The sequence below is a fragment of the Meleagris gallopavo genome, chromosome 3 (genome assembly GCF_905368555.1).
Source record: "Meleagris gallopavo chromosome 3, MGAL_WU_HG_1.1, whole genome shotgun sequence".
Lineage (NCBI taxonomy): Eukaryota > Metazoa > Chordata > Aves > Galliformes > Phasianidae > Meleagris > Meleagris gallopavo.
In genome coordinates, this window is record NC_139406.1 from 49,970,087 (window position 1) to 49,991,351 (window position 21,265).

At 42.6% G+C, this 21,265-nt stretch overlaps 1 protein-coding gene across 2 annotated transcripts; it reads right to left on the reverse strand.

Moving 5' to 3' along the window:
• Positions 1 to 1,627: 1,627 nt before the first annotated feature.
• Positions 1,628 to 15,708, reverse strand: AQP4 (aquaporin 4). Of its 2 annotated transcripts, none has more exons than XM_085220928.1 (5): positions 15,554 to 15,708; positions 10,812 to 11,226; positions 9,747 to 9,911; positions 8,780 to 8,860; positions 1,628 to 6,280 (listed from the first exon to the last, which is right to left on the reverse strand). In XM_085220928.1, exons 1-5 carry the CDS (start codon positions 15,619 to 15,621, stop codon positions 6,002 to 6,004), a joined length of 1,008 nt encoding a protein of 335 aa, XP_085077054.1. In that variant the 5' UTR covers positions 15,622 to 15,708; the 3' UTR covers positions 1,628 to 6,001. The 2 variants fall into 2 exon arrangements, with proteins under 2 accessions (XP_085077054.1, XP_085077055.1); XM_085220929.1 differs by lacking the exon at positions 15,554 to 15,708 and adding an exon at positions 15,394 to 15,506.
• Between the last annotated feature and the right edge of the window lie 5,557 nt (positions 15,709 to 21,265).

Sequence of the window (21,265 nt, forward strand, 5' to 3'; positions counted from 1 at the left end):
CATCCCCAATGGTGTGGGCTCTGCAATTCCTAAGTAAGGCAATAATCTCCCCAGAAGAAATGAAGCTAACCTAAAGTACAGTCGGATAATGACAAAATATTTCTAATGCTGGAAGGTTCCAAAATGTGTAAGGCAAGCAACATTTGCATAGCTCGTGTGTGGAAAGAAAAAAACTCATGGCAAATGATCTGATCCTTGTGAGGAAGAGCAGCAGAACCCAATTGAGTTTCATGTCAGTAGGGGATGGTCCTAACAGCATTCCAGGCTGAAATCCAAATGGCTCAGACATAAGTGGAAATAAATGAGATGCTGGAATCTCAGTGGGTCATGCAGCAATCTCAAGTTGCAGCCAATCTCCCAATTTCCCAAAGGTTTACCTACCAATCTTATCCCTTCCCAGGAGTAAATCCTGTTGCTCATTTTTGTGCAGCTCACTTTCAGATACACATGCACACAGCACAGAGTATACCAATATGGACATTTATACAAACCATGAGTTTTGTTTTAGGAAAATTCCTATCAAAAGGGAAGTAGAGATGAAACATCAGAGGAAGACCATTGCTGTGGTGAGTGGCTGGGAACTCTTCGCCAGGCATGACAAACTGTATAAGTTCCCTTTGCCTTTCAAAAGAACCTTGAGATAGCTCTGTTAGATAGATTATTCCACAGTCTTTGTAGTTGTAAGGATTGTTTTTCTAATGAGGTAAGAGAGGTCAAAAGGAATTAATAGCCAAGATAAGAACCATCAGTCTGATATAAATGAAGTTATAAAGCTTACAATATATCACAATCTATGACAAATAAAGGAGTCTAAACCCAAAGGAGGGTTCAAGAGGAAGCTGATATTGGGAGTATTTACACCCTCAGTTCTCTTTTTAAGAAGACAATTGAGCCACAGTTTGCAATTGTTACAGCTGAAGCGGGTGTCACTGTTGGAGCTTAGGATGAGGACATCACCCTCCTGCTGTGCTGCAATTTCTCCTGTTCTGTGTCTCCAGTGTGTGCATGTCCTCATATGACCATGTCCTTATCGCATAAGTGACACCACAGTGCTAGTAAGAGCTAACTATAGAACTCTCCCTTGCCGCACTGCTGCTTTCCTGTACCTCCCAGGACCTTCCTGCATCCTAACCCCAGATACAGCTACATCCCCACTTGCCTGATTGTCATGCATGTTTTAGGAGCTAAGCTTTGCATTCCAAGTAAGGAGCCAGGCATCAAAAAATATTTTTGCTACTAGAGCCAATTTTGTTGCTGAAATTTTCCATGGGAGCTGGGTCTCACAGCTCAGCATCAGCAAAAGGACTCTGAAATGCCTGCATCCATTCTATCACTTATATAAAATTTTAGCTTCCCACTATTCTAAATGCGTTTTAAACCCATCCAGAAAAATCAGGGTTGAGTGCAGTGGCATAACTTTTGCTCTACTTGGTTTTGTTTTTTTCCATGAAGATATTACATCTTTTGCAATCACATCTCTTTCCTGATATACAACTTCTGCAGTACGTCTAAGTAAGCGCACACTTCCAAACTCCTCAGATCTGCTATTTTCTGGATTGTTTATTTTCTATATATTTTGGTCGTGAGCTTTGGGACTGTTGAATGTTTTCAGTGAACAAATGATGCCTTTTCTTTTTTTGGAACAGACAATTTATTTGCAATTCAAGTGTGAGATACAGTAGAATACAAATGGGAACCAGAAAATCATGTATTATTTCATAGTATATTCTTCAGTAGATTATTCCAAATGTAACACACGGAAAGTTTAAGTCCTATAACATTAGTTCTGATATGACGGTGATTAAACATTTCCACATTAAGCAATATTGTGGAAAAATCATCAAACATAATTTGCTCTACCTCGTTTGTCCTAAATTACAAAGACTGCATCAGGATGATTTAAATCGTATAAGTAACCACGTAACAAATAATTCAGTCTGTACTTGCATCATGTCTATTCGTAAGTCCTTGAGAAACTCAAATACACACAAGTTGATTTGAGAGTCAGAATGTGTGGCATTCACATCTCTCACCTTGGACAGAAAGATTCACAATGTAAATTCTCACTATTTTATTTGGATTATAAATAGTGGGTGGTGTATAACATCCAGCATGTGTTACACAGACTTTAAAATGTTGCAGATTTCAGATGCAACTGCTGTAAACTAGCATTAGAAAGGTGAAAGCCTTATCTGAAGGCTATTTATCTTTTTAGGCATCTACCATGCCCAATAATGAATAATTAAAAATAAAACACATTTTGAAAAACTCATGTGCAAATACATGTGACAAGCCTAAATGCTGCATATGAGATGAGTCTTGCTCCTGCTTCCACTGAATAAAAAAACTCCCATGTACTTCAACATGAGAAGGGTTATGACTCTCAAATGCTGCAGGAATCTTTTTTCTTTCTTTTTCTTTTTTTCCCATGAGAATAGTTAGGATTTGGCTGATAAACTCCTCAGGATTTAGGCAACCTGAAAGGTATTTGTGTGCCTCAGTGTAACCACCTTCAGCTTTTCATCCCTTCTCTTCTGAAGTCTGGGGATTAAATATTCTGAATATGCTTGTTAATGTGCAAATGCAGTGTTGGAAACACCTGTGCCATCATGGAGGGGTATGAGACTCATCCACAATTTTTTCCAGAATAATGGTGAAACACCTGTCAAGCTTACTGTGATATATATCCACCAACATTAACCAATACATATGCTAAGTATTTTCAAGCCATATGAAGATGATGCCAGTCTATTGTTTAACAAAACATTAAATTATTGTTTTTATAATGATGCCACTGCAAAGCAACGTAGAGAAGCATATACCCTTGAAGTTTAAAGCTGAGAAAGCTGAGTCCTAAGGGGTGCTGAGGTGTGATGTTATTTGAATATACCTTGAACACCACGAATGCTGATCTCCTTTTGTGGGGTACAATGGGCTTTGGTGGTAGTTACACCTAAGGATTTACTTTAGGATGAGTCACAAACCTCAAGTTGAATGTATCTCCTTCCATAATTTACTATTTTGCTTAAAAGTGCTTATTTTGGAAAAACTACAGTGAAGTGCATGAGAGGAGCCATCAGCTCCCCAAAAAGCTCAGCATCATTTTCTTTGCAGCTAATGACAAACTTCTCCATGAGTTTGATTCCATGGAAGCAGGAGCAAACCTAACAGTTCTCACTTTCCTAAATTGGCCAATGCATGACAGCATCCTTTATTGGCTAATGGTCTCTCTATTTTAACTTCTCTTCTTTCTCTTGATCTTTTCAGGAGCCTCAGCATCTTATCTCCAATACTCTTGTTGAGTAAGGAGTTCTTCTAGGTCTGGTTCTGAGTGTTTGTCACAATTCATTAGTAAACTGTGTTTCAAGGAAAAAAAATTTCCTAATTGAGTTGGCCAGTACCATGCTCATATTACGCTCACCTCTGCAGCAGAATCAGACTATATGAAGAAAACAAATATCATGCAATTTGTGTAAAGGACCTTAAGCATAAAGCAAATCACAGCTTCTTATTCAAATAATACAGCACCATGTAAAATCTGCATATTATGAGTTCCTAAGGAGTGCTTTTAAATATAAAAATGTAAAAATTTTAACAATCCACTAGTGCTATGAATATAACGCTCTTCATTTTACCTGCTTAAGCCATGAAGGTTTAATTAAAATGTCCCTTTAACAAACACAGTGTTTGAAGAAAAAAAAAAAAAGCCAGAACAAATATCTAGAGAAAAAAAAACCAAAAAACACCACAGAAACAAAAACAAACAAACCAACAAAACCCCCCACTATTTTTACTCTTTGTGATTGAATTTATTTAGGATGACACTTACCCATTTGAGAAAAGGCATACAGGATTCCAAATGCCACATCTATGTTGCCCATCCCTGGAGACTCAGTTCCTGCTGTGGCTTAACTCTTATCTGTGATCCTTGGCTCTTGCTTGGCTCTTATCTCTGATTTGATACAGCAGGTCAAATACCAGCAGGTCCCTAGCCATGTTCCTGCCCTTGAACCACGATGATGTCCTGAGGAGTACAGCTAGGGACAACCATCAGCTGTTTTACCATACTCCACAGGTACATGACAGGAGTACGTCTGGCCAGGAGCAGGGCTGTCACTGGGTCATCCCAGGAAGCCCATGTATGCCATGTGCTGTGCCCGCACAGCAGAGGCAGGAGCAGGGCCCAAATGCAAATGTTGGAGGAATCACAACTCTAGCGCTCGATGCAGGGAGCTTGTGCCACTCTCTAACAAGGTTTTTAAGGCAAGAAAAGTGTGAAAGTAGGAGAATGAGTACAGCAGGACATGCTGGAGCTATACAGTGCTGTGAGTTGGAATAGCAGAATTGTCCTTGGATCACAGTGCACAGATTTGAGTTTAGCAGTGGTTTATTATCTCACTAGAAGCATCTAATTCCCTGCAATAAAGATTGCATGTAGAGCATGATAAAGAGGAGACAAGTCTATTACAGCCCACAGCCAGGACTAATGCTTTTTTTCCCTCTTATTCTTAAGTAGGCAGGAATAGCTTTTCAATTTCAAAATAAAAACTACACAATTACAGTAATAACATAATGCTCCTGACTGTTTGGCAGCTGCATGTTGTAAAACTCAAAGCCACTGATCAGAAGCAAAAGCAGTAAGTAACAGCTTTATAGAAGCTGCTCCAGTGAGATGATTATGTCTATCAAAATACTTCTATGGGGGAAAGCCTGATTACTGATTTCATGTCCCCTTCCCTCAAAAACCCTTCAAGTGTTTGCATCTTTTCCTAACAACAAATAAAGCAGACTTTACTGGAGATGTAATTAAGACTAGGTGAGCTGTGGAACAAGAGAGGATTCTGTTCAGCTAGTTAGGCATTAGTTACAACAAAAAGGCAGAAGCAGTCATGTTTTTATCCTCTGTTATAAAAAATACTTCTCAATCAGTGTTTCAATACAGTTAAAATTTAAAAACTCTCTACATTACTAATAAATTAAAAACCCCAAATCTCTGACCATCTTGTAAGAAAGTAGGTAAGTAATTTAAACTTTTAGTTTACATAAATTTGCACAGAAATCTGTATTTAAACAAGTGCACTGAAAACAGATATGCCTTCTTTTCTTCTGATGGGTCTTATTTGAGTTATTATGTAACAGGAAAGCCTTTATATTCTTTGCATGACCTTGAGAGTCTGCTAACAAGAAATGGTCAATAGTCAAACCCCAGGAGAATGTTTCACCAGATAGACAATGTCAGAAGTGAGCATGAAGTACAGTTAAACACTTTGTAGCCTTATTATGGTAGACTTCAACATTCAATTTCAGCATATTTACTCCTGGGAAGAGATGTAGGTAATACATTTATACAGAAAATCATATGAGTGAAATTTGATGGGTTGATCGAATTTTTTCTGGAGCCTATTAAAATATCATTTATTTCAGAGGTAGTTTGCAAGGTAGTAATGACATACGTGAGTGGAAACAATACTTCTTTGCTTGACTTTGGATAAAACTCTTAAATACTGTTGGTGCTGTCCCTGAACCTCACAGAGAATGCTTAATGGATAAGATGTTCTAATCAAAGCTGACAACAGTCAATTAAGTGTCAGAAGAACAATCTGATAAGTAGGTCTTCATGTCTATAGGCATTTCCTGATACGTCTTATCTGTCAATCTGAATGTTAAACATCTCTATCTTCGTCTCATTATTGACTGATTTATTAAAGAAGAATGCTTTCATCTCTTTTTGACTTTGGGGTTGTTCCAGAAAGAAAGGAAAATAGTAGGAACAACTCCTAATTTGGAATAATTCATGGGGAATCCTAATTATAATGAAGTCCTAATATTCCAGCTGAGCAGATGTATGGTTTGTTGACGCTACTACCACACAGCTGCCTTCACCACACCTTTTAAGAAATGGTAGATGCTCAGTTTAGAGGAGATCTGTTTCTTTAATAGGTGGAAAGATATCTGTGGACTCGCTGGCAGGCTGCTCTCTGCTTTCAGTGCTCCTTGCTAGTCATACAGAAGACAGCACCTCACTTGATGGATCTCTTCCCTTCTTGTCCTCACTCCTGTCAATATCAATCACATGGACAACGCCAGGCTTCAAGATCAGGTCGTCGGTCTCTACATGGCTCCTGGTGTCATCCACTTCTATGTATTTCCCTTTGGATGGCTGCGCAGTTTTACTGAAGACGTCTTTAAAACGGCGCTTGAGCTCCACATCTGGGCAATAGACATACTCATAAAGAGCACCAGCAAGGACTGCTCCTATTATTGGTCCTACCCAATAAACCTACAAAGAGAGGTGGAAAAAAACATTGGCACTAGGTCCCAGAGCAAATAAAGAAGCCAGAATCTCAGAGAAAAGTATGTCACTGCAGACTTCATTCAGAAAACTTTCTGAAAATGAAAAATGTCCTGGCCCAATCATTTAAACCAACTCCGTTTTCCAGAAATGCTTGGTCACACAGTTCATTAGATTTCATGAACTGGGATAAAATCTGACATCATATCAGTTTACAAGGCAGAGAACTCTAACTACCCAAGCTTTCACAGAATGATGTGGAGCTCAGCAGTGAAGTGAATTCTCTAAATTGAGGCATGAAATTGGTCAAAAGGCAGTCCCTTAGGCAGTTAATGGCATTAGTTCCATGCATTTTTCTCACCTCTATGCTTCCTCTCAGTCTCCCATCTCTCACATGCATTTTGCCCACTTCAGAAATATTCTCTATTCACCTTGAAGGTAATCATCTAAACCACCTCACACCTCATGGACGCAGATCTTCCCTAAAAATTCCTCTCACACCAGCACTGAGGGAATCACTAGAGCATGTACCATATGAAGCAGAGGAGAAGAGGGAACTATGGTGATGAATCAGTGAGGTAGCGATGCTGTTTCCTTGATGTCTGAGAAAGATTTCAATCTACATATCTGGTTAGCCACCTCCTGGAGTGGACAGGTTGAATAGCCTGTTGGGTTCTGCAACTTATGAACTATACCCAACAAAACTAAAAGTTCAGGTTCTTCACCATCTTTAGTTGGATCAACCATAGATATAACATTTCTTGAGAAAAAAAGGCCACAGATCTTTGTGGGGTTGGGTATGACTTGTGAAATACTACTCTGTAGTTATGTACAACACAGTTGCTCTGGCACAGTCTTTTTCTAGACTACCAAGAGTAAGGTGGTTGAGAAGCAAAATCCTCAAAGCAAAATGGGTTTGTCAACTTCAAACTTCTTTCCAAGAAGCCTTCTCTAAATTTTCATTGTTTATTTGCCAAATATGTAGATAACATATTTGTGCTGTTTGCAAGGTGCTACATAAAATAAATACCAATGTAGAAAACTGATCTTTCTGCATTTTTATTCCAGAACAATTACAAAATTGTAAAGAAGCAATGCCTATCCTAGTGCATACATACAAACAGTTCTACTTCAATATTTCAGACCCACATTTCCAAAGAATCCAAATTTGACTTTTGATCTAGAAGACTTCAACAGGCAGGCAGCTATCTTATTATCTGATCTGATAAACAAATACGACTGACACACACAACTTTGGAGGGTACCTATCTATTTTAGTATCACATGCAGCAGTTCTGTAATATTAGTAGGTGCAAAGGCCTCTCATGCTAATGTCACTGCTTTGAAAGAGGAGAAAAAGGCCCGATTCCCAAATGACCAGGAGAGAAAGCTAAGCTTCTCCTAAAACTTTCTACATAGTAAATTTGTTTGTTGTTTACAGCTTTAGTTGCAAATTACAGGCTCCCTCAGAGTATGGATAATTAATCTTGTGAAAAACTACAGCAGATTTTTCACAGGAACAAGCCACTCACTGATAACTGGGTAAATCTGCCTCAATAGGATAACTCTTGGGAACAAAATTACACATGGCATCGTGTTTGCAGAATTGGAGCCTCAGGGCCTGAAAACAATGCTATTTCTGTTATTAGCTTCAGTGGGAGCAATGTGGGCTCCATATTTTAAAAATCAAGAAAATCCTTATATGTTCTGCAATACTCAGCTCCCACAGTTAGTACTAAAAGCATCCCTTGAAGTGCTTGCCCTATGTTTAATTAGGTGAGGCTGAGCTGTGATCCATCTCTCCCTATAAAATGTTCATAAGTTTAGTAGTGGGACACTACAGAAACTGCAACACTCACAGTCTGTTTATTAAATTGTTTCCTGCACAAACACTCCTAGTTAAGCCAATCTGCTTTCTAATCAAAGCAGATAACATCTGGTCCAGTTCATAAAGACCAGGTTGCAACCCCTTCATCTCTTGCTGTGGGCATTTGCTATGGCAGGTTCTCCCTCTGGAACCAGATCACAGGGAGTCCCTGCTCTCATACTGTGTCTGCCCCAGTTTGCCATAGAACCAGGTGAAATGTGAAGCCAACAGAATTACTTCCATAGCTTCTCACCAGCACGACCTGAGGGTTCGCAATCTGCCTTGGAGGACTTTTTCTGTCTTGCAGTTCAATTCTTCCCATCTCACTGGACTGTTCTGTTGTCGTTGCTTGTTTGTTTGTTTTGCTCTTTTGGTATGATTTTCTTCTACCCCAGTAACTCCCTCCAAAAAATGGCCCCCAAGAAGCTAGATGCTATCCTAGCATGCTGCCTACCACACTGCAGTCCTAGATGTGAACCACGATTGTACTACAGTGTGTAGCAGGTCAACACCTGTCTTCCCGGTGATGGTCTTAATGGGATATGTAAAAAATTGAGTGCTTTATGAAAAAATGTGATGCATGTTTGCTGCTAGAAGGAAGGAAGCATGAAAAGAGTTACCCATTGGTTTTCCCATTTTCCCATTATGACAGCAGGTCCAAATGAGCGAGCAGGGTTCATACTGGCACCAGTGTAATTGATCTAAAATAGGGACAAAATGTTGCATGTTATTAGAACCTCAAGGGTATCATTCAGTGTCTTTCAGTCCTTTTACTATGGGAAAATCTGGTATTGCATTGTGTCTAATCCTAACAATGGGTATTATTACTCTCCAGAGTCTTATTACAAAATTAACAAGGCTATCACATGAACAGGCAGAAAATCTCAGATCCAGCACCCTACCCAAGAAGATCCTCCTGCAGTTTTCAAACTGTTTTTGACATGGATCCATACAAAATATGAATAACATGTTTTGGACCCCTCACTACAAGAAAGACATTGAGGTTCTGGAATGTGTTTGGAGAAAGGAAACAAAGCTGTGAGGAGTCTGGAGCACAAATCTTATGGGGAACAGCTGAGAGAACTGGGATTGTTCAGTCTGGAGAAGAGGAGGCTCAGGGGAGACCTTGTCGCTTTTTACAACAGCCTGAAAGGAAATTGTAGTGCTGTTGGGATTGAGCTCTCCTCCTAGGTAACAGTGACAGGACAAGAGAGAATGGCCTCAAGGTGCCTCAGGGAAGGTTCAAGTTGGATATTAGGAAACATTTCTTCTCCAAAAGAGTGGTGATGCATTGGAATGGGCTGCCCAGGGAGATGGTGGAGTCATTATTTATGACGTATACAAGAAGCATTTAGACGTTGTACTAAGGGACATGGTTTAGTGAGAAATACTGGTGGTGGTTGGCCAGTTGGATTTGATGATCTTGGAGGTCTTTTTCAACGTTGGTGATTCCAGGCTTTTATGATTCTATAATACAGCAGCTATATAGCTATAGCAGCTATAAAGCCTACAGAAGTTTCCATTTGCTTCTGAAGTAAGCATAAAGGGATAAAAGCTCTATTTTTCAAAAAGAAGGCATTAACTTACAGCAAATAAATGTCCAATCGCAACAGAAAATCCAATTGCTAAAGCTACTGAACCAGTGACATCACTTCGTTTTGAATCACAGCTGGCAAAAATAGTAAAAACCAGCTGGAATGTAATTATCAGCTCCACCAGGAGTCCATGGCCAGCGGAAAGATCCCCATGTACCTGGAGGAAGGGAACACAGGAGATGAAGCAAAGGTGATTTTGTAAATCAGAAAGACTGCACCTACATTAATTACATTTCAGTGAGTGGTATTTCGAAGTGGTACGCAGTGAAAGACAACAATGAACTTTTAGAGGCACACATTCCCAACCCTCTCCTCCCCTTCCTTTCTTTTTTTTTAATTTGAGAGCCATGGAAAATTACTGTTGGACTGACAACAGACGGCTTGCCAGTAACACCCAATGGGAACTTCAAAGTTAGACTGCAGAAGTATCCTTTATTTTTACATGGGGATTTGCAAAGGCTGCACTTCCCCTTCACTGTTTTTTTTTTTTTCTTGGGAGTGCTGTAATTTACTATTCAATTATAAATTCATTAATTAGCCCTGACTTAATTAATTTAAATTTCAATTAAAATTTAAGCAGTGTGCAGCTCAAGTGCATTTTTAATAAGTCCTGCAACAGGGCTAACTGATGGCATTTCTTATTAGTTTAGAACAAAGCTGAAATCTAAGCCACAATCTATTTCAAAAGTATGTCATTTTAAATTGATGTTTTTTCAATCCCCATCATAACGGCAGAGAATTAATTTCCCCTCCCCAGTCCACAAGAAAATGGCATTTCATGCATATATTATTTAAATTCTGCACGTAAATTAACATTACCTGCTGTCATCAGATTTAGGGAAGTTCTAGAAAAGCGTACTTCTATAAAAAGAATAGCTTAGATATAGTGTTGCATAAAGCCATCCCGGGGAGAGCTTTAAACCCTTTCTGGATGTTGTAAATAAACCAGCAAGCTCCTAAAATCTCTACTCGAGCTCTCTTTATTCTGTGTGACGCTGATTCTATGTTCTTAGGCTCTGAGTTACTCTACTGCACGCGCTGGAGCAGAAGTGATTACCGCAGTGACTCCCAGGCCTCCCACCACACTCGGTGGTGTGATGAGGTAGAGGATGCCAGCTCCCACGATGGCTCCCAGGCACTGGGCGAGAATGTAGAAGACCGACTTGGCGAGGCTGATCTTTCTTGTGCAGACCATGGCCACGGTCACAGCAGGGTTGATGTGGCCACCGCTGATGTGTCCAAAGCACTGCACCATGGTTGCAATGCTGAGTCCAAAGCAGAGAGAGATAAGGACCATGTCTACGGGCAGTGGCTTCTCTGATCCACCCCAATTGATTGTAGAGCCGAGGCTGAGGAGGACAAAAATCAACATGGCCAAAAATTCTGCTGAAACGGCTTTCCAGAAGGGCTGAGTCCAGACTCCTTTGAATGCTACCATGATGCTCTCACACTTGCACAGTTGTCCACACTTACTGAAAAGGAAAACAAATCTTCATCAGAAATCACCAAATAAGCCTAATTCTCTCTCCTGTAAGATGGTTGTTATTTGGAAAGCTTGGAGGGGAGGCTCAAGGCAGAGTACCTTTTGAAGGGGACAACACTGAACAGATGCACTGCCAGAGCTGACTGTCCTTAAAACATTGCTGGAGTTCAACAGACTGTGGGATGTGGACTAATCAGTCATCCCCTGGTGATAAATCTGTCCCTGTAGATTTGGTTCATGCAAAACAGATCCTTTATTTTTTCTTAAGTATGAAAATAAATGTATTCTACCCTGGCTGACCTCTGTCTAACTAGGAGCCCTCCTAGTTAGACACTACCACTCCTAGCCCTACCACTTTCAATGGCCTGTTAACCATCATGCCCATTAAATTGGTGGGTATCCTCTTTCTCTAATCAAATGCAAAATTTTCACAAGGCAGGTGCAATAGTTCAGTAAAAAGCAATATTACAGAATCACAGAATGTCTTGGGTTGAAAGAGACCTTGAAACCCACCCAGTCCCACCCTGTGCCATGGGCAGGGCTGCCACCCCAGCTCAGCTGCCCAGGGCCCCATCCAACCTGGCCTTGAGTGCCTCCAGGGATGGGGCACCACAGCTTCTTTGAGCTGCTGTGCCAGCGCCTCACCACTCTCTAAGTAACAATTTTTTCCTGATATCTAACCTTAATTGTCTGTCATTTAGTTTAAAGGAGTTACTCTGTTTCCTATCACTATCAGAAAAAAAAAGTTGGTTCCCCTTCTGCTTGTAAGCTCCCTTCAAGTACTGAAAACTGTAAAGAGGTCTCCCCAAAGCCTTCTCTTCTCCAAGCTAAACAAGCCCAAGTCATAGTCAAACATGCCTAAGCCCATACTGTAGTCAAAATCTATTCATTTTTACAATAGAGTAGTGATGGAAGGTTGCCTCGGGATCGATAAGAGAAAGTTTATTTTTCTGAACACTCACACAAACTTTTCAATTTGTATTTATACAAAGTGCAGTTTCTCCTTTCTGGACATAGGGTTAAGATTGAATCCAGCCAGAAGAATGGATGCAGTCCTAAATTCTGACTTTTACATCAACCACGGAGTCAATAAAGTCTTTTCTGTTAGACTAAGTGTGCAGAACAAGTAGTAGAACAGAACAACATTTTCTGCACATTTGGTGTGTACAAGTGTGTGCGGCAAAGAAAGAAGTGTCTTGGATTTTCCACTGTCTGGAGATGCTATTTATTAGTCTGCACACTCTTCCTGATGAGTTACAGTCTTGCTAGATGCTCAGATACCTATGAAAGTGGGTCACCAAAGAAAAGTTATTTGTGGTATTAATAAATTAGGAGAATGAGCCAAAAGGGAAGCATTTTAATTAGTTTCTAAGGAATGCTAACAAGATTCTTCTTTAAAAACAAAAGCAAATAAAACCTCAAGCCCCTCCAAAAACAAACAAACCAACCAACAAAACAAAACAAAAAAACACAACAGAAAACAAAAGAAAATACTGTGCTTTGGGAACAGAATTTCAAGTGGAAGATGGATGAATTTATGTTCAGTTATCTAAGGTAACCGAGCCACAATGCATATTTTATACCACTTACATCAGAAAGAAGCATAAAATGCATGTCTAGTCATTTCAAGTTACAGCAAGAGGAATGAGCCATGAATTTCTTAACAGTTGTGGAGAGTTAGAGAATAGCGATTTAACTCTGTGACTGGAGCAAATAATTTGTTTCTCTGTCTCATTTCTTACGCTAATTCACTGTGCATTTTGGATAGGCCATTTGCACTCTATCTCAGTTCTTTGGACTCTCAGATGAGAAGAAGAATTACATTACCTCCTGCAAATGGTTGTTGTAAAACACTTGTGAAGTGATCTGGCAGACTCAGAACTTTGAGTAGGACTTGTTCCACTCAAGGAGAATAGAAACCAGTATGTCAAAAGTGAAAAAAGTCAATCCCCAAATCTGAATTTGTGTTAAGACAAACTGAAATAGTTTTTCTAAGATCTTATATTAACAGTCAATTAATGACCAGCTATCAAGATCCAACTGTTTGTTCAAAATGGCTCCAAATTCACCACCTCCCTTGGTAATGAAGCCACAGCTATCCTTACCCTCCGTGCTAGATCCTCACCAACAATTCAGTTCAGAGCCTTGAGCAGGTCACAGGAGCAATATCTGTACTGAGAAGTGCTCAGTGTCCCAGAACATGTCCCAGGTGAACAGATTGTGTAGGGATGAGTCATATTCTGAACCCGTGAAAATAAATCTAGGTGCTCACTGGATGAGCATCACTGGAAGCAGCACTCATCTACTCCTTCACACCTATCTTCATTGGGGGATGCAACATTGGTTTTCCCAAGCTCCAGCTAACACCTACTTTGGCGAGGTACAAAACACAACCCCAGATGTTATATTCCAGACTTGATGTTTGGACTAGATGATCTTAGCAGTCTTTTCCAACTTAAATGATTCTATGATTCTATGACTTCTGCAAATTTTACTACTGCTGAGGACACAAGGAGGGCACCAGATGTATTTGGAACACGGGAGGGAGGGATATGGGGATTCATGACTTTGTCCCAGTGTGCCTGATCACCACTTTCTGTACACAGAGAACTGCAGATGTGCCCAGCCAGGCACCCATCATGGAGAGCAGACCTCACACTGCTGCACTGAGATCACATGCCATCCATTCAGCCAATGTCATTTACAGCCCTCAAAATGCAAAAATACTACATGCATTTTTGTATGTAACTCAAGCACAGAAGTTTGTTCATCAACATAAATGAAGTCTATACTTATCCTAAATAGCATACTGCATGGGAAAAAAAAAAAACAACAAAAAACATCCCAAATGGTAGAACTCTACTGCCAGTCATACTTTGATGGTTAATGACCTAAACACCTACTTTAATGCTGTTTTTTTTTTCTCTGAAGCAGCCTGCTTTTCTATGATATTAACACCCAATGAAACACCCAGCTGTCACAGCAGAAGTTTTCTTTCAAGTTGCACAACTTTATTCCCCACAGCAAAAATGAAAGAAAGTTTAGCTCCCTGCCAACCACTCACATAAAAAAAAGTTAATAAAAGCTTAATATCACTTCTCTCTTTTTTTTTTTTTTTTTTTTTTTTTCTTGGAGTTCAGGTTCTCACTTAAATCCAAAGCTCTCAGCAACTTAGAAATCAATATTGTCTCCAACGCCCACTGTCCCATCTGCACACAGTTAACTTCAAGGCTTGAGATGGGAAAGAGAGATGACTGCCAGGTCTGAAGCTGATAAGAGACTTCCCAGCATCTAAGATTTGCCACCAAAGTTACAAAGCAATTTTTGGAGTAGTTGCCGCTCCCGGTTGCCTTCCACAAATACAAAATATAACAGAAAAACAGAGCGGCGCTTTCAGGTTACGGTCACACATTCATTTCACGTGGCCACACTTGGAGCTCTCTGGTCTAGAATCACACAGCAGATGGTGTGTGATGGAACACGGGGTGGGTGCCACAGCTCAAGTCGCCGTCACGGTCTAAAGAGTCTGGGGTATCGGGCAGCCTTATTCTGGGCTCACGCACTGTCCAGGGCTGCAGAGACCGTTACGGCTCTGAAGCCGCAACAATATAAATAATAACAAAGGCTTCCTAACAAATCCCAAAGGTACTTTTAACATTCTCTCCTCCCGGCTGATGCCACTTCAGAGGGCAGAGGCACAGCACGGCACGGCAGCCGTATGCGCGCGGCAGCTCTACGCGCCGGCATCTCAGACGGGCGCTGGGCACCCTTTGGCACACCGTCTCATTTTCCGTTACGATGTGAGCGAGCGGCTGACAAGGGTACCCGCGGCAGGTGGGGGGGAGGGGGGACAGGGAAGCCCAGCGCCACCGCTTTCTGCGGGACCGGAGCTCCGCACACGCACCTCTCTCCACTCCCAAGACTGCAAGCGGAGAATCAAACTTTTCGGGCGCGGAACTCAGACGCTCTGCAGCCCTCCGTCCCCACTCAGCGCACCCTCGGGCGACAGAAATGCATCGCCTTCTTGCTGCCGGGCTAGCCCTGCGAGCCACCGCACGCCGAGCCCCCCGCTCCCCGGGGGTCACCTTCTCCCCCGAGCTGGGCCACCCCTCACTCTTCCTCTCCTTCCCTCCCTCCCTCCGCGGAGCGCACTCACCCGCGGCGCGGCGCGGCCGCCCGGTCGCTCATGCCTGTCCGGCAGCGCGGAGCCGCGGCAGCGCGGGCGCGGAGCAGCGGCGCTCCCCGGGTGGGCGCGGGGCGCGGGGGGGAGGGGGCGCGGCTCCCGAGCGGGCGGCTGCCGAGCGGCGGGCCCCTACCTGCTGCTGCGGGAGGGCGGAGGGCGCTTGAGACGCTGCCGCCGAAGCCGCGGGTCATTTGCGATCATGTGAATATGCAGATTGGTGCGGGGGGTTCGCGGCTGCTGGCGAAATGAGGGAGCCGGGGCGGAAGAGAACACGCCGAGATCCCGCTGCGCGGCATGGGGAAAAGCTCAAAGAGCGCTCTGCTTCTTCCAGCTGCACGCTGGGCTCACGGAAATAAAGTTGTAAGGCACTCTGCAGGCATGGAACTTTGTCCATCTCTTGTACCTACTGGTACCTCACCAGGTAACCTCACCAGCAACACTATATGTTGCATAACGTGGTGTTCAACTTGCTCCCCTTTGCAACGTTCAGCAAAGTTTTGCCTACTGTGGGAAATTAATGGAGGCCACTGTAAAGAACTGATGAAACTATGCTGTGATGCTGCCCCGTTGGGTTCTATGGATTTAGTATTTTTCCTACAGACTCATTTGAGTTGGAAGGGATCCTTAAAGGTCATCTTGTCCAACTCCCCTGCAATGAACAGGGACACCTGCAGCTCAGTCAGGCTGCTCAGAGCCCCATCCAGCCTGACCTTGAGTGTCTCAAGGACAGGACTTTCACCACTTCTGGGCAACCTGTTCCAGTATCTCACCACCCTCACTGTAAAAAAGTTCTTCCTTATGTCCAATCTAAGTCTCCCTTCTTCTAGTTTGAAACCATTTCTCATTGTCCTACCACAGCAGACTCTGCTAAAAATCCTATCCCCTTCCTTCTTATTGTCTCCCTTTAGATACTGAAAGGCTGCTCTCAAGTCTCCCCGGAGCCTTCTCTTCTCCAGCCTGAACAGCCCCAATGCTCTCAGTCTGTTCTTGTAGGACAGGTGTTCCATCCCTTGCATCATTTTTGTGGCCCTCCTCTGAGTGCACTCCAATAGGTCTGTGTCTCTCTTGTACTGAGAACCGCACATCTGGATGCAGTCTCATCAGCACAGAGCAGAGGGGCAGGATCACCTCCCTCACCCTGTTGGCCATGCTTCTTTTGAGGCAGCCCAGGATAGTGTTGGCTTTCTGGGCTGCAAGGGCACACTGCTGGCTCATGTCCAGCTTAGTATGCATCAGTACCCCCAAGCCCTTTTTGACAGCCCTTTATGCACTATCGTTACATCCTCCAGCTTGCAATGATAGTGGAGGTTGCCAAGACCCAGGTGCAAGACCTTGCACTTCTCACCTTCAGAGAAACCCAATGAATCTACAGCACAAAAATCTGATGAAAAAACAGCCCTTTAGGCAGTAAGACTGAAGCAAAGTCACCAAAGTTCCAGGCAGGATTATTTGGTTAGAGACCATGTAGAAAATGACACTTGTAGAAGGCAGGCATGAACATGGAACAAAATGTCTAGAAAATTCTTTTTTTTTTCTTCTTCTTCTTTTTTTTTTTCCACGTGGTTTTGACCTTTGGATGCAGTAAAACAATCAGTGCATAACTGACATGGAAAACGCTATATGGGAAATGTTTTAAAGGATGTGTTGTTCAAATGTTAAACCAGTCTAAAACATGCACAGAGAACCTACCGCACACCCATGTGGCAACAGAAACAGACAAAATGTGTTGTGGCGATCAGGCAGCCTGTTCTGTGCATGCTGTGCTGGGTGATCCTTCTGAGCACTAGAAAAGAGTACAAGAGATGAAGAACCACTTAGGGCACAGAAACCATGGAAAATCATGGAAAATCTTCCGTAGCTTCTGTTGGGATTTTGTAGGTAGTACTTCACACCAGTAAAGAGCAAGTATAGTGTATAATACTATCAATTCAGGATGCTGTAAACAAATTTGCACACAAGGCAATAAAGAAGTAATGCCTGTGTGTTACTTGCTTACTAATCAGAGTTTATGGTACGTAACAAAGTGATCATAAAGTACAGTTGTAGGTGTTCCTCTCATGTTTTCCTGCTCTTCCCTTCTTTAAAGCATAGTCATATGGATACCAGAAGATATCCCAACATTATGACAGAAGAAAAACAGCTGGCTGGATGCTTGGCATTCTTGTTTTCAATCTTTGCTTCATTTGCTTATGTCTTGATTTCAGTCAGGAAGAGAGGGAATCACCAGCACACAGCCCCACTCCTTCACTGGCTGCATTCGGTATCTCAGCCTTTGCCCTTCACAACCCATTACTGTGATTCCAGAAACTCCAAATCATAACAATGACCTACAGGCACAAAAGCCCACTTACAATTCATATACACACAGACTAAGTTTTGACAGAAGGGCTGTGGGAGCAGCTCCCTACTGTATAAGGACATCAGTCGGAAAGTTCCTCTGTGTGTTCTCTTTTCCACCCCTATTGTCTTTTCCCCCTCTCCCCTTTCCATTACTGTACAAGAAGCCACCTTCAGTGCTGTTTCACACACCTGTGGATTCCCTTGCTTGAATGGCAGGTCTTTTCTCACTTGCATTTGATAAAGGCAGCCTGATCTGATGGGTGGCAACTCTGCCCATAGTAGGTGCTTGCAGCTGGGTTGGCTTTGAGGTTTCCTTCAACCCAAGCCATTCTGTGATTCTTTCAGCCTTTTGCACCACAGCTGCTTCTGCCCAGTACATCATTTTCTCTGTTACTTCAAAAGGTGCACACAGAGATCTCCATTTTCTCCCCAGTTTTGGAGCTGGCTGTCTCAAATCAGGACAGAGGCTGCTTTCACAGCTTTGCCCTGGCAACACACGTGTTCGTTGGCACCTTGCAGACTCAGCTCCCATTTGGTTGTTCACAAACAATACTCTCTTAGTAAAACAAATAATTGCTTTTCCTTTCCTTGCAGATAGCACGTATCTGCTCTTTGTGGTCTGCGGAGCAGATCAGTGCCACGTGGTGAAGTGGGAACACGAACACCTTCTGTCACTGCTGCCATTCTCATTGCAGCAGAGCTTCTGGTGATCAGGCTGCAGCCACAGAAACAGACAAAGGCAATGCTTTGGGCACAAACCTGGAGCAAATCGTGCTGCGCCAGCCCTGATTAAACAGACAGACTGCTCCACTGAGAACACAGGAGGCAATAAAGCTATCCTTTGAGGTAGCATTGAAGCACAGAGGAAAGCAAAACCAGTTTGGGGGTGAATTGGTCGCTCTTGGGATTTGGGACCACATAAATTCTCTGTTATAAAACCTGATGTAACTCATTTTGGACCTCTGCTCAAGGATGAGATGTTCCTCCTGCTGCTGTGGTTGACACAGTTAAGGAAATATCTTATAAAATAATATATATGAAAAATGTAAAAGTGGTGTTAATGCTCCATGCCTGTCTGAGGGGGGTGAATATGCAGCACAATCTCACCATGCCTCTGCTTCTCCTTCACTGAACAGCACAACCAACTTCCTACAGTTGTTTTTAGGGCATCATGAATTAAAGATCTCCCTAGGATAGTAAGCCATGGCGAGAAGATGCTGCAACACGTAAGGCACATCCACCTTCTGCACAAGGACTTCCCAGACAGCTGAAGCGTGCTGGGTCTGGGGTTTCGGTTTGATCTGTTGTGGAGGAGAGGGAACACTGCCAAAGTTGGATAGGAATGTACTAACAGCTAATTCCAGCTAATATAATGCAAGGGAGAGAGGCAGAAAATCTCCCAGGACTGGATTCTGTCACCTTGCTAAACTGCAGTGGGAAGAGTCCCACCGCTCTACAGTGAATTGCATGGAGAGCCATGGAGCAATGCTGTCAGGTCTGCCTTGTGGTCTGGTCAGCTAGGGCTGAGACAGAGAAAAGAAATACCAAAACAAACCAGATGACATAATTTAGAAGTACTGTATGTTTTCTCAGTGGCCATAGTCTTTTTCCACTTGTACCCAGAGGACAAGGGCTGCTGTCTCTAAGCTGCCAATATTAAGCTCTTCAGCTTGCCCTCTATTCTGTCAGCACCTCTTCAGGCTTTCAGTTTCCAAAATTAATGAGATTTACTGGCCATGTTCTCTTCCCCCCACCTTCTCTCAGTGTTCCTGCCCTTTCCAATGGGTTGTGCAACCCAAGACTTCTTTGGCTACAGTGGGAGACCAGAGACTACTCAGTTTTATACCAGCCCTGCAACGAACTGGGCAGCAGGTAACCACAGTGAAAGGTAACCAGTCTTAGGAGAGCCTCCAGAAGAATTTTCGTAATTACCCGAAGTGATGGAGGGATTTGGCTTCTGTTTTCGTGGTGGCACGGACTCCTGGGAGACCGAATTCCTTTGACCTTCCTTGGCTGCTGTCAACAAGAGACCTTGAAAGCAGGCTGCAAGCCTTTCAGAAATGATTGGCACTTGCAGAAATGCTCTGACTTTCTGTACTGCCTGGCTGATAGTTTCATTCTGTTGCCACTAATGAACCACCCACCCTTCACCAACTTATAGTTTATAAGTTAGGGCTAATCTTTGCCTACAAAAAGGATCTTACATAAAACACCACTTACTGAAATGTGATCTTTGCACATTTCTGAAGTTCCAGTTTTCCTTCAGTGTAATCTTGTTACTTAGGTCATTCATTTTGTCACGCCCTGGTATCAGCCTGGTCCAAATTTGGCTGTGGGGCTGTGTTCTCCTGACATTTAGAGCAAGAATTCCTTGGGAAATCAGTCAAGAGATTTGACATTGCTTCTGGCCTGGCTCCAGAGGGTTTAGTTTTACTCTCCCTCTCTATTTATTGTGGAATCTGTCTGTCCACAGGCTGCACATTGAGTCCTATGCTGGAGAAGGAGAACTGCAAGGGACAAAATGGCCATTCACATGAGGGATCCATTCAGGCTGCTCATAATGGTTTTACAAGAATTCATGCACTTGGATGACTGCTGAGCTTCCTTAGTCCTGCTCCATTGCTTTCCTCACAAGACAATTTGGACTGACTGCTTTTTCTTTGCTCTCCCTCCCCACTCAATAGACAGCAGTTACGGCTGGAAAAGCAAAACTGTGATCCAGGTAGCATGGGAACAACCTGGAGGCTTTTTGTCTTTAGAAATAGTTTAATTTCAATATGGCATGGACAAGCCCCTTGCCAAGAATATGTGAAAATAAAAGCCTTTTTCTCCTCTCTTATCACAAACTATTGCAAAAAGCTGCATCGATGGCAGATGCAGAGCCAGGCAGGGACCGACTGGAGGGGAAGATCAGGAAAGAGCCCCAGGCACTGTATGAAGTCAGCAGTTGGGGAAGCATCCCAACAAAGAAAACTAAAGTGGGGAGAAGGATTTGTCTAACTTTGATAGGTAAGCCACTGACATTTGATTGAGCTCTCACAGATTTTTATCAGCACAGAAAAGGGAGTATTCCATGTTGTATATCCCGCTGCTGTATGTTCTTTAAGAGGCAGCTGTGCTTCCGTAAATGAGCACAGCTGCTCTTCTTAGCAGCTCCTCACCTCCAAATGCTCAGCTTCTTCCCTCAGCACCACTGAAAGCCTTTGGTCCCCTTCAGAAATGGAGCCCACATGATTGATCTGCCTCTTTTTCTCTGTGCACCTGTTATCTTCAATAATTTTTGATCCTATCATCAGTTGACTCATGACAGTGGTGAAGTGCTTTGTGTATTCAGCTTTTTTTTTCCACCTAGAGTTAAAAATGAAGATTACTACTTTTAAAAAAAAGTTACACCTAGCCAGAAGACCTATATCAAAAAGATTGTATCGTAAAGATCTGTATCATAAAGACTTTTTATGACACCTAATTCCAATGTTTGTGCTGCAAGAAGTGCTCTCAAGCATGA

Bases quoted from the DNA above. Each gene is read 5' to 3' on its own strand.
- AQP4 (XM_085220928.1), bottom strand. From the start codon at position 15,621: ATGATCGCAAATGACCCGCGGCTTCGGCGGCAGCGTCTCAAGCGCCCT. The intron at 8,861-9,746 runs GTAAGTTAATGC...TCCCTATTTTAG, and splicing joins CGATTGGACATTTATTTGCT to ATCAATTACACTGGTGCCAG. The intron at 6,281-8,779 runs GTAACTCTTTTC...CTCTCTTTGTAG, and splicing joins GAAAATGGGAAAACCAATGG to GTTTATTGGGTAGGACCAAT.